The sequence below is a fragment of the Stereum hirsutum genome, assembly GCF_000264905.1.
Source record: "Stereum hirsutum FP-91666 SS1 unplaced genomic scaffold STEHIscaffold_3, whole genome shotgun sequence".
NCBI classification, from domain to species: domain Eukaryota; kingdom Fungi; phylum Basidiomycota; class Agaricomycetes; order Russulales; family Stereaceae; genus Stereum; species Stereum hirsutum.
In genome coordinates, this window is record NW_006763133.1 from 2367678 (window position 1) to 2379945 (window position 12268).

The following is a 12268-nucleotide window of genomic DNA, read 5'->3' on the forward strand; positions in this document are numbered from 1 at the left end:
CTTCAAATTGCCTCAGTTATATCCAAGACGGAGCCAACGGTCAGGAATGACACACTGGCGATCAAACCTATGCGTGAGCTTGTCCATCTCCGGGACGATTCAGAGCAACTATGGGCGTTGGATAGATCTTCAAGCGAAATAACTTCTCTGGTTTGTCCTACAAGCACATACATCTGGCTTTTGCGCCCATCGAGTACAGGTTCAGGTATCTACTGTTTGGAGAGTATGTCGCGCAGGACGGAGACCTGTCGCGCGATCATGATGCGGCTAGGGCCACCGATAGCTTGCCTCCTTTCCACACTCGCCTCAAAGTCAAACACAGTATGGACGTCGTCGTCGAACTTCTCGCATAGGCCTTTATAGTCCTGAATGCTCAGATCGTTCAACTGGCACTTGCGAGATTCTGCGAGAGCGACGGCGCGTCCGGAGACGTGATGGGTTTCACGGAAAGGCATCTGTTGTGGGCCAATGAATGAGTATCATGATCTGCGCAGAAGCGAGACGCCACTTACCCCTTTGCGCACGAGATAATCGGCAAGGTCGGTCGCGAGCACGTCCATGGTCAATGCCTGCCTCATCCTGTCTGGGTGGACCTACAAGGTCGTTATTAGAAGGTCTTCAGGCAGGTCGGTAGCAATGACATCCATACCTCCAAGGTAGCCAAAACACCCTCAGCTATGCGCAAGCAAGCGGACACGGTGTCGACGGCATCAAACAAAGGCTCTTTATCTTCCTGGAGATCCTTGTTGTATGTCGAGGGCAGACCCTTGTAGCTCATCAAGAAACCCGCAGCCTATACTCCCCCGATTAGCGCGAAGGACAATGCCGCAAGTATAAAACATACGTTGCCGAACACACGACCTGACTTGCCTCTCAACAGCTCAAGAGAGTCGGGATTCTTCTTTTGTGGCATCATGCTTGATCCCGTGCTGTAAGACAAACCATATTAGAAGGTTCTGGCGTGCGAGTCGCCAACAAGAGGACTAACCTATAGGCATCGCTCAAGGTAACGAATCCGAACTCAGCGGTAGAGTAGATGATCAAGTCTTCCGCCATGCGACTCATATGGGTCATCATCAAGCTGGACCACATGAGGAATTCGATGATGAAGTCGCGGTCACCAACCCCATACAAACTATTCTCTGCCACAGACTGGAAGCCCAGTTCCTTCGCAAGATATTCACGGTCGACACAGAAAGGGTTTCCTGCCAGAGCTCCCGACCCCAGAGGAAGCACAGCGATGCGAGGAATAGATTGGCGAAGACGGTCAAGATCGGCGCTGAAGGAGAACGCATGGGAAAGGAGGAGATGCGACCACCGTATAGGTTGTCCGCGCTACAATCGATGTATGATCAACGCAAGAAGGAACGTGGAATAGGAGAATAACATACCTGCAAATGAGTGTAACCGGGCATGAGATAGTCCACCTCCTTATCCGCACGCTCGACCATAACTCGGATCAGTGCTCTCAATGCATCTTCAACCTCCTTCACCTCATCCAGAAGCCAGATGCGCATATCTGTGGCAACTTGGTCGTTTCGAGAACGGCCAGTGTGCAGTTTGCCACCCAGTGGCCCGATGAGCTCGCTCAGGCGACGTTCGTTGGCGGTATGGATATCCTCATCGTCAGGTTGAATCTCAAACTGATGCAATTATAAGATCGGTCAGGTCCGTTTCTTGCACTATGGTTTGAGTTAGACGTACCGTCCCGGTCTCCCATTCCTTCCCAACAGCCGTCAAACCCTCCGTGATCTTTTTTTCCTCCTCAAATGTAAGGATGCCAACTTTTGTCAAAGATTTAGCATATGCGATGGACCCACGGATGTCGGCCGAATGCATTCGGCGGTCGTACGACAAAGACTGGTTGAAAGCATGCATACTAAAGCAGAGTAAGAAAACATGCAATAGATCCTGCAGTGTGCGAGAACGTACAGAGGATCGGTCTTTCCAGTGAAACGCCCTCCCCAGAGCTTTTGTTTTGTTGGCTGTTCCGTCATTTTTGTTTTGTAGTGTTCTGCAGGGGATTGGTGGAATATGTAGAAGCTGTTATGAGCGTTCCCTGGGATAGGAGATGTCGGAGTCACTGCACGTATTCAGTTCCAGGAATATGGCGGTAAACTTAGCACCACGTGGTTTACCCAAACCACGGCTCAACTGGTTTGTGCGCCGCCCCGCGGGATCCAAAGTTGGTCGCCACATCCTTTTCTCCACTGCAACACCCCAACCTACGAGGACACTGGAGTCCATTATTTTAAATCTCCTTGATTTACAGGGGGCGATGTCACTTCTTCAACCTTGTACAAAAACCTAGAGCGCCCTTCGGCGTCAGACCTCTTGAAGGCTCCCCGACCCAACTGAGGTGGAACGCGGCCGACCCAACTTTCACGTAGGTACTTAATCTTTCTTGACAGGAAAGGCTTAATATTTGTTGGAATGTAGACACCCCAAGCGTTTTTCACGGTGATAAAGGAGCTTCTGCTTTGCTTATACGTATATATTCTTCAATGACGCATGCTTTGACTTTATCAGACTATAACTCAGGTCCACGGTGGGAGTACGATCACAGTATCATGGGCAACGGATCCCAGGGGCCACATACGAGCAGGCTATGGTATTACAGCATGGTTGATCACCATTGACATGATGCTCTTCAAACGGAGCTTGACATGACGGCATCGACCTTGTTCATCAATGGCGTAGGGTCGTTATAGATCTCGAGCTTATAGATCTTGTTGCTCTCTCTGTGACGGTGAACGATGGCAAACGCGGATATCTTGATGACCTCCTTCTCGGGATCACCCTTCACGATGTATGATAAAGTCGCTTGATGGTATAGGCGGTCTCCAACGACGTCTGCGATATGCACACGATTGTGAGTGGGTTTAGCCTCATCGTCCTCTCTGTGACAACTCACCGAAGTGATGAATTTCGTGCTTCATCATGTCGAGAATGCTGGTCTGGTACGAGTAAGCCTGCCGATGGGCAATACGGACGCATGATGAGCTAAAATCTATAGAATGGCGAATGAAGGATCGTCTCACTTTGAGGAAGTTCTCTCTGCCTTCGAATGGCGCGTTGTTACCCATCGTAACCAACGCATCTTCGGTGAAGAACTTGCCCCAGGCATCCGCATTGAGCGAGTCACCGACGCTGTGGAACTACAACGAAGATATACGACTCTTTAATGTGGTTCTGATAGAGATACAACAGACGCTGTACTTCACGAAGCCATTCCCCGGCGGCAGAATTCTGGGACGATCTGTTTTCGACACCGTCGAAGGGCATTGTGGATCACAGAAACGGTGGATGGGTGAGAAAAGGTAAGAATTCGTTATAATTGATGTGACTCTGTTGTTCCGCCTTATATACTCTGAGCACGCCTAGAAAATAATAACACGCACCGGGAAGACACTCGTCCCGCCGATAAAGTCGCTTCCTACATCCTTCAACTCGTCAACGCGTCGACCACGGTGTGGGTCGCGGCTTGTTGACCCCGGATTATGAGGCTTCCGCTGGAAGACAATGGACCATTACGCGCTTTAGGGGTAACTTTCCCGGTAATGAATGCGCTAGAAAATACGCTTCGTATCTGCGAGAATTGTCTAGCCAGAGCATGACGAGCCACAGGGAACGCGGATCAGCGTAGACTTGGGCGAGCCGAAAACAGAGGGTAAGCACAGATGTCATACGACTTCTCGCTGGCTGGAAGTTGGCTTCGAGAAGGTAGCGATTAGTAGAACACACACATCGCTCAGCTACAAAGCACTCTTCTTCCGCAACAACGTACACGTAGCTCAGAGTCGTCACTGTCCCCATCGATCACCTTGGCAGCAAGTGTTCTTTTGTGTACAATAGCGTGCGGTGTGATTACTAGATGAACCTTCGTTTCTGCAAGCTCAGAGCACCCACGGGCTCTTTGCTTGGCCGCCGGCCCCTTCAGTCAAGTAAACAGCGAGTCCTTCGTCGTTTATGTAGAAGCAGTCCTCTAGACGGACTCCGACCTAGGAATAGGAAGAGCACGTAAGCATGCAGCGCTCAAGACAAGGGCTACCGACTCATACCTCGCCTTCGATGTAGACACCTGGCTCGTCGGAAAAAGAGTGTCCGCTCATCAACACATCAGTCGATGCTCCGTTCAGGTAAGGAGACTCGTGTCCTTCAAGGCCGATTCCTGCGTGTTTGTCAGCGACAGAAAGATGCTGGTATATCATTCTTAGCAGGACAAGCATCCGCAGATGAATCTGCTTACCGTGGCCTAGACGATGACTAAAATAGGACCCAAAGCCCTCCTCGCCCAGTGAGTTCCTCGCAGCCGTGTCGACATCCTTGGCAAGGACCCCGGCTCTCGCTGCCTCGAGCGCACGAGTTTGTGCTACGCGAACCATACCCCATATCGCCAGATGGCGCTGAGACACCTTAGACTCTTTCAGGAGGAAGGTCTGTATAGTGCGGTTAGGTGAGCTCAGAGCACACGAGAATTCGGTTACACACTCGTGTAACATCACTCGTATATCCATGGAGCGAGCCGCCACAGTCGATGAGAGCATAGTCACTGGGACCAAGTGCCCTGTCGGTCCCAGAACCATGCGGGAGAGCGGCATTCTCTGTATATATAGTGTGAATGACTGCCTATTGCTATAGGAGAGGGGAGTATTAATACCTCCAAACAGTACTATTCCGGAACCATCGCTCAATCCAGCACTTGTGAGGGCCCGAGCAACTAAATCACTGCCTTGCGACTCTTTGATACCAAAGAAGAAGCGTTCACGCACGGCTCGAATAGATGCCAGCGTGGCCTATGACTATTCAGCAACTCGACGTGTACAAAGTAGTATCGACAACTTACCTCGTTGGCGCATTTCATGATCTCGAGCTCCGTGGAGGACTTCCGTTCTCTGATGCGACGAATCTCTACAGGAGCAGTGGAAACCTTTGCCTGGGGCGCTGCGTTCTGCATTCCGTCGACTATGAAGTTCCGAATGCTGCCGTCGACAAAGACCTTGGCGCCATCTTGGAGAGAGGGCAAAGCGCCAACTGCAACATCAAACGGATTAACCTCTTCTGGCCATTCAGGATACAACACCTCCTTGGCCGGAATGGGTAGAAGTTTGGCTCTCGTGGCTTCAAAAGAGGGTGTGAGCAAGGAGATTCGTGGAGTGATTGTGCCGTCGTCCGCAACGTGGGGAGAAAGGATGAGCAGGAGAGGCCGTTCGGAAAGCCTCCAAGAGGAGCTTGACACATTGGCGTAGTAAAGCGCGCTCGCGCCAGGTTCAGCGATATACGCAGATGCGTTCAATCTATGGAGAACCTCTGCGAGGGCAAGTTGACGAGAATAGAATTCCGAGGAAGAAATTGGGGCGACGTGGGAACAGTATGATGCGAGTTCTGGGAAATTATCATCTCCCTTGAGTACAGTGGGCTGAGTGATCTGAGCGCTCAAAGTGAAGATCGCCAGACATATACAGACGAGAGCGACCTATGATGTGGGCGTCAGCTAATGAGATTGTGTCGGTGAACGACATCAAAACGACCTACCACTCTCGTGAATGGCCGCGATACCAATCGTACAGCTGATGGTCTGACGACCCGTACAGGCGCGATGAGAGGAGACTTTTCTGTTCTCTCCATGAGTGAGCTTGAATTCTGTAAGATACTATCAGTTATTTGTGAGCAAAGCAATCCAAATATACAGGCAAGATGTTGTCGACAGTTTCAGTCATGATGCATGATGACTGATGGCGAGAGAGAAATTTCTTTGCCACGTACAGTTGTACTGTTAGTGACTGACGATCAAGCTCTTGTTGGTGATGTAGAGTACAGCTGAAAAAACCGTGCGCATGAGACGGTTCTATGGATGGATCTTTTGTACCATAACTTGCAGTCCTTCCTTCCGACGGAGGTAAAGGGAGATAAGGACTTCAGGAATCGGCGCTTTCCGGGGATGTTGTCAGCGACGGGTGGCGAGCTTGGTTGTTTGACACAAGCCACCCTTTGTGGCAATCGGGCGTCTGTGTCGTGCTAGGTCTTGCTTCAACTCAGCTCCGTTGATCTTTTCACATACAAGCTAGTCGAACTGCTCCTTGTATCTACACCCAGCTCATCAGCTTTCTTCAGTCACAATTGGAACCTGAGCTGCCATAGACGTAAGCCTCTTCTGACCTAAGCCTTGGACAAGCGTTGACCTGACCTTCCTGAATCGCAGCGATTGACCTTTTCCTCACCTTACGGCTCAACTGCTCATGGAGAGCGAGGAAGAGTTTGACACCGATACGAAACTGGCTATGCTCGCCAGCCTTCTGCCTCCGAGCTCAGTGCCGGAGCCTGCAGTCTTACTCGAAGTCCTAGCGCAGTCGGGAGGCATCATAGATGCGGCCGCGAACAAAATCTTGTCCAAGCCAAACATTCGTATAAACTCTCCTGATAAGAAACGTAAACGGGAGACGGACCTAGACGATTGGTTAGGTCGGTCAACGTCGCGGAGCACCAAATCTACACCGAATGCGAACGCAAAACCTTCTAAACCACACAGCTCCTCGTCTTTGCCTAGATCGTCTCGGAGCTCGGAACATCCTCAAAGTGCCAGTACTTCTACCCTTCCTCGCTCAGACAGAAGTCCGGCCAAAAGACAGACAACAAACCTCATGGACGTGCTCCACCCACCTCCATCTGCAGGACCCTCTGTATCACGACTTCCACCTCTGACTCTAAGTAACCCGAGTATGGTGAAAGAACACACACCGTGCACTCTTCATCCGTCTGTGTTACCTCCAGAGCTAGCTTGCCGACTGTTCTACACCATGCTCGCCGAAGCACGAGATTGGAAACGAAACAAATGGTGGCTTTTCGATCGCCTTGTGGAATCCCCCCATCGCACGTCTTTCTTCATACGCGACACTTTGGGCTCGAGGCCGGAAGATCAAGCATGGTTGAAAGTGACACAGTTCTGGTACGTGAGCTCTGTAACGGCTAGGTTTTCGGAAAACTGATTCTGTATCGTGCATACGCAGGTATAATGGGCGCGAAACGGACCCTCCATCAAAGTTTCCGTCAGCCATGGAGGAGGCTTGTTCAATCATTGAGAATGTAGTCAACGAGGAGATGCGCACTAGGGAACGCCTTCCTCTCGAGTGGGCCGGTGTACCATCATCGGCGAGTGACGAACCTATCTGGCGAGCCAATTTCGCTGCATCGAATCTTTACGAAGGAGCGAAAGAGGGTGTTGGCTTCCATTCTGATCGTCTAACGACTCTCGGCCCTTATCCTACGATTGCAAGCCTCAGCCTAGGTAAACCCTTTGTTATTAAATGTCTCTGTTCACATTCACCGGTCAATTGAATCTTCTCAGGGACTCCGAGGGTATTTCGCCTTCGCGACGTCGTTCCCGTGGACGAGAAAGAGAAGCGTACTGCACGGACATACAACATACCTCTCTCACATAATTCAGTAAATATGAATATTCTTAGCAACCCACATTTTGTGTCTGACATACCTTACGCAGCTCGTGATCATGCACGCTACCGCGCAAGAGCGGTTCAAGCATTCTATCCCTCCTCAAAACACTCTCGATCGTTTCCATCCACAATTTCCACCACCGTCATCCTTACCCAGCATCAGTTTTGACCCGTCAAATTGTCGGATTAACATAACTTTCCGCTTTTATCGCCCCGACTATCATCCCGACACCATCCCTAAATGCAAGTGCGGTATACCGACGACCTTGCGGCCTGACATGAAGATGCTGAAGAAGGGTGCGCAAGGGCTAGGACAATATCGCTACTGGTGGACATGTGCCGCAGGTGACCAGAATGAGGGAAAAGGATGTGGGTTCTGGAAGGTCATGGACGCTGAAGCAGAAGGGAGGGGGCCCTTTGCGAAGGATATGCTTCCCTCTGTGTCAAGTCGATGATACGACATTCCACTGATTCATCATGCCAACGAACCGTGCAACACTCGAGTCTCCGTTCAATTTTTTCATTGTGGTTGATTCTTCTCCGAACCGGAGCTGTATGTACTACTTAGTGGGTCACCCAATGTCAGGGCATCCTTCATACGTCGAGCCAGGGGCATTCTATAGTCAAGGATCGCCACGGACGGCGCAGACGTAATGTCAATAATAAAGTGCACATGTATAATGTTTCAATTGTCCATGTTGGTTCACAAGATCTATCACAAACTATGCAGCGTGAAGCTCGAAGCGTCACAATGTCCGAATCCATAAATATCTTCCGATTCGACAACAAGATAACAAACGGGCATCATCGTACAAACATCATCTCAAAATAAAGAAGGCAAGATCTTCGGTCCTTCCACTGGCTGCATGATTTACCAGAAGAGACACTGCTTCTCGCGGGGCGGGTTCAGCTGTGGGCACCACCATGAGTAACCCCGTCCTCATCCGACATCAAATTGCCAGTTGACTGCACGTACCTTGGCTTTGGCGGAACAGTTGAAAGCCTTGGCGAACTCCGGGACGTTAGAAAGCGTTCCATCCACGCGGAACTGGTTTGGCGAGTGAGGATCCGAACGAACCCGAGCAACCTAAGCAAGCGAAGGCGCGGTTTATATTAGGTAGGCGAAGAGCAAGGCTTGTAAAGGGAGACGCACCAGAGATGCAGGCTTGATGTTCTCTGCCCAGATCTGGCCGAACGCGATGAAAAAGAGCTGTTCTCTGGTGTAATTCAGGGCAGGGAGCAAGTATTCGTGGCCATCTTTGAATGAGGCGTCGAACTGCGCTTGCCATGCCCGGAACGCTTGTATGATCCCTGAGTCACCGATGTTTTCTCCGGATGTCCTGTGCTCTGGTCAGTCAACACTCAGAAGAATGGCTCTCAGGGTACCTACAGGTTGCCCTAGTGAACGCCATGTGTTAGCCAAGCCCACTGATGGTTCGAAAACGCCCAAGACTTACATTAACATGGACCTTGTTGCCGTTCTCATCGTCGATTGTGTACGCTATCGGCAGTCATTGAGAATGGGTACAAAGAGGCTATCTGGCAGAAAGGGTAACACACCAGAGTACTGTGTGACGATACAATCGAGCTTCTTCTGGAAGCCGGCACTGGTCGCGTTCGTCCACCACTCCTCGAGCTTTCCTTCTTGGTTGTACATACGTCCGGAGGAATCAAATGCGTGCTAAGGGAGAAGGTCAGATCATAGGGACACTCTGATAACGACGAGCATTATTCACCGACAACTCATGGGCAGCGACCTGCCCAAAGGCTCCATACTGAAGATAAGACGGCCTGCAAACGATGGATGAATACTAGTAGAGATGATGCGTGATTGAGAATAGACGTACCACTCCAGAGAAAAGAATGGAGGGCGCAAGATTCCAGCTGGGAATACAATCTGTATATACTCGGTTGGTGCATCCGACTCTTAAAATGAACGGATGGTGCAGACTTGCCTCATTTGCAGGCGGCGAGTAGTATGCATTGACGGTAGCTGGAGTCATCTCCCAAGCTTGCTTATCCCTAGACTTCCCGACCTGCTGCCATCCTTTATACACTTCGCTGATACTACACGGAAGATGAAGAGAATGTGTCAACATTATACAACCGACCGCGAGGTAAAACTTTCAACATACTCCGCTGAGAGCAGATTGTCGAAGAAAGACTTGTTGTCGATGGTGACGAGGTTATAATAGCGGGCGATGGACTCGGCGCTGCGTGTGTCAGGAGACAGAGGGAAGCCGACTTTGATCGCGAGGGCTTCAGCCTGACACGGCCTTCAGCATGTGACAGTTTCAAGTATATGAAAATGGGGCTCACCTTGTCAGCTGCAGCCTGCGCAGATTCCTCGTCCATCCAAGCGATACTCTTGAGCGATCGCTTGAACGCCTGGATGATATCTAGAAACAACAACCACTACTATCAGTGGTGAAATTCACCTCAAAACATCGACTGCTCTCACCTTTGATGACATTCGTAGCCTTGGTCTGTGAGTCACCACCGAATGCCTCGTTGACGAAGAAACGTCCAGTGGCGAAGCCGAGTGCAGAGTCTACTTGGTTTACACAGAATTCTCCCCGGTCACCGACAGCACCGGGCTTTATTCCGTTCAAAACTCTATATGATAGAAAACATTATTGAGATGTTAATTTTGGTGATGAACCGAAGAGCATATACTCACTCTGTAAGACGACGGTTCGCCTTCCAAGACTCAGTGGACATGCCCAAATGGGGAGCAAGAGCAAGAGCGGCTCTCGAGACAAGGTATGCCTCGATAACCCTTGAGTCTGTGGTGTTGATGATATGCGAGAGCGATACCATGAATTCTGGCGACGTCACAATGATCTCTTCGGGATCATTATCAAGCTTAAAGGCCGCGAAATAGGTATCGAAGTTGAACTGGGGAAGTGTGGTCGTGAGGTTCGAAATGGGGACTTTGTTGTACGTTCCGACGGGATCGCCTTGAAGGACATCCCTGCAAAATACAGAGTGGTGTAAGTAATAGAGACCAGATGGGAAGCAAAAGGCTTACAAGTCCAAGCTAGCGTTGGCAATCCGTTTCTCAAACTTCACAACTTGGTCAGCCAGGATCGGAACCTCCTTCTTGGGGTCCTTGGGATCCCTCCTGTCACCATCATCGTCACCACCCCACGGAGGCCAGGGCCAGGGAGGCCAAACATTGTCAGCATCTTCGTTGACGATGAGATGATCATGTTCCGGACTCTGTTCTGGCCCAAAGAGGTCGTCGTCATTCTCGTACTGGACGAGTAGGAGACGGGTGAGGACGTCTGTGTAGACTTCGATGATGGATTCTTCCTCAAAGTATTCCTATGAATTGACGGGGTAAGCTTTGGTTTATCTGAACTTTGCGAGTCCACGAACCTTGGAGGGAAGGCCTAGTTCGGGTTGGCTGAACCAAAGCATCATAAAGTTTGGATCGACTATTGGTTGTATGTCATGATTATTATCTTTGCAAGAGCCATATGCCTTTGCGAAGTAAACTTACCAGCCGCATCGCCCTCGACACCGAAGTCAAACAAGCCCGGAATACCTGCGGAAAGCGACATGAAACAGATGGACGCACATCATACGCAGAGGGAGCACGAACCACGAGTGTGCAAGAAACTGATGGCGGCAGTAATACCAGCAGTTTTGCTCTTCAAGTCTTCATTGTGTTCGGGAGCACGACCGGTGTCTGTCTTCTTGCCTCTGAACAACTTCTTGAGATTAAGGGAGAATTCCCTAAGAGGACTCTCTCCATATTCGTCCAGAGTATCTTCATCCATGCAGGAGGTGTACAAGTCACGAAGCTTCTTAAGCAATTCTTCGTCATCAGTAGACTTGAATGCGGCAGTGTACTCGGAGTGTTCTCTCTCGAGGATGTCGCGGACAATCTGTTGGTTCTCTTGGAAGAGCTGGTTGAATGTGGCGAAGCGTCCCTTATCGGCAGGTAGTGGGTGTGCCTTGCGCCAGCCGCCAGCTTCACAGCACATTGATTATCCTGAACTCATGGTGAAACTCGCAGGCACTTACAAGCATAATCGTAGAAGTTCTCGCAAGGATCTTGGCTAGTGTCGAGTGAAGACAGAATTCGCGCAGATAGCAGCACACACTGTGGCGTGAGACATTTGGTCTACAGGCAAAAATGACGTCTGAGCAACGTGAAGCAGCCTAAATGAATTGAATTCACCTCGGCAGGGGGACCTGTGGGTACAGGAGCAGGTATTACAGTGGTCGCAGTCGCAGTGGTGGTGGTAGTAATAGTTCCTATGACAGTGGTTGGGATGGCCGTAGTTGCAGTAGCTGTAGTTGTAGCTGTCACGGTACCTTCAGGAACTTCAGGTCTTGTGTGAAGCTTATGCTGCGCCCCGGCGAAGAGGCCGATGAACACAGCGGCAAGGAGCAGCATGAGGAGGATGAGAACAAGTAAAATCTGGTTGAGAATGGTGAGTGGTTCATGTAGAGCATTTCCGACGCGTTCTGTGAAGGGTCGGTTGCTGTTCTCAATATTGGGATCATTCCTATCGTCGAGAAGAGGAGCTGACTCTGGTGAAGCTGTTACTATCCGTCCGCAGAAGTGTACATTAGCCTGACATACCTTCGTCAGTCGACGGTCGTGCCTCCCGGTCAGCCATTGGGGGCAGCTGCGTATGAGGTGGACTCTTGCGAGTGCTCGAACAAGGTGGTCGTGGTGGTCGTCAGAGTGCTGCAAGGTTGTCGTTTGGCAGTCGCGTTTCGCGTCTCCGTTCATGACGTGACGCGGCGCCAAATGCGGCAATTCCATGCTAAAGCGCCAAATATCGACGCGCGATCCTGCT

At 50.5% G+C, this 12268-nt stretch overlaps 4 protein-coding genes across 4 annotated transcripts; 1 reads left to right on the top strand and 3 right to left on the bottom strand.

The window, feature by feature from the left end:
* Positions 1-128: 128 nt before the first annotated feature.
* STEHIDRAFT_145306 (argininosuccinate lyase) lies at positions 129-1997 on the bottom strand (the record flags this gene model as incomplete). The annotated part of the gene is made up of 8 exons (XM_007301110.1): positions 129-455; positions 513-593; positions 650-793; positions 845-929; positions 989-1335; positions 1392-1643; positions 1705-1879; positions 1933-1997. 8 exons carry the CDS (start codon positions 1995-1997, stop codon positions 210-212), a joined length of 1395 nt encoding a protein of 464 aa, XP_007301172.1. The 3' UTR covers positions 129-209.
* A 751-nt stretch (positions 1998-2748) lies between these two features.
* Positions 2749-5877, bottom strand: STEHIDRAFT_145307 (Creatinase/aminopeptidase). Its single transcript, XM_007301111.1, has 12 exons — positions 5767-5877; positions 5536-5653; positions 4847-5476; positions 4661-4796; positions 4492-4604; positions 4250-4439; positions 4062-4171; positions 3402-4001; positions 3220-3348; positions 3042-3158; positions 2915-2972; positions 2749-2853 (listed from the first exon to the last, which is right to left on the bottom strand). Exons 2-8 carry the CDS (start codon positions 5626-5628, stop codon positions 3897-3899), a joined length of 1377 nt encoding a protein of 458 aa, XP_007301173.1. The 5' UTR covers positions 5629-5653; positions 5767-5877; the 3' UTR covers positions 2749-2853; positions 2915-2972; positions 3042-3158; positions 3220-3348; positions 3402-3896.
* Positions 5878-6641: 764 nt separating this feature from the next.
* STEHIDRAFT_51354 (uncharacterized protein) lies at positions 6642-7906 on the top strand (the record flags this gene model as incomplete). Its single annotated transcript, XM_007300403.1, has 4 exons — positions 6642-6946; positions 7008-7285; positions 7346-7443; positions 7499-7906. 4 exons carry the CDS (start codon positions 6642-6644, stop codon positions 7904-7906), a joined length of 1089 nt encoding a protein of 362 aa, XP_007300465.1.
* Positions 7907-8133: 227 nt separating this feature from the next.
* Positions 8134-12126, bottom strand: STEHIDRAFT_74752 (Metalloprotease). The gene is made up of 20 exons (XM_007300548.1): positions 12049-12126; positions 11641-11996; positions 11484-11583; positions 11059-11430; positions 10957-11001; positions 10833-10891; positions 10483-10778; positions 10132-10425; positions 9913-10067; positions 9771-9850; positions 9587-9717; positions 9377-9518; positions 9299-9348; positions 9188-9242; positions 9012-9132; positions 8909-8952; positions 8842-8849; positions 8605-8791; positions 8428-8538; positions 8134-8361 (listed from the first exon to the last, which is right to left on the bottom strand). The coding sequence occupies exons 1-20, from the start codon at positions 12083-12085 to the stop codon at positions 8323-8325; spliced, it is 2682 nt and encodes an 893-aa protein (XP_007300610.1). The 5' UTR covers positions 12086-12126; the 3' UTR covers positions 8134-8322.
* Positions 12127-12268: the final 142 nt, after the last annotated feature.

Excerpts from the sequence above, each read along its gene's own strand:
- STEHIDRAFT_74752 (XM_007300548.1), bottom strand. The coding sequence starts at position 12,085 with ATGGCTGACCGGGAGGCACGACCGTCGACTGACGAAG. Across the intron at positions 11,002-11,058 it reads CAGTTTCTTGCACACTCGTG|GTATTCCGGGCTTGTTTGAC; the intron begins GTTCGTGCTCCC and ends CGCTTTCCGCAG. Across the intron at positions 10,068-10,131 it reads GCGAACCGTCGTCTTACAGA|AGTTTTGAACGGAATAAAGC; the intron begins GTGAGTATATGC and ends TCTATCATATAG.
- STEHIDRAFT_145307 (XM_007301111.1), bottom strand. The coding sequence starts at position 5,628 with ATGGAGAGAACAGAAAAGTCTCCTCTCATCGCGCCTGTACGGGTCGTC. Across the intron at positions 4,797-4,846 it reads TCATGAAATGCGCCAACGAG|GCCACGCTGGCATCTATTCG; the intron begins GTAAGTTGTCGA and ends GAATAGTCATAG. Across the intron at positions 4,002-4,061 it reads GTGTCTACATCGAAGGCGAG|GTCGGAGTCCGTCTAGAGGA; the intron begins GTATGAGTCGGT and ends TCCTATTCCTAG.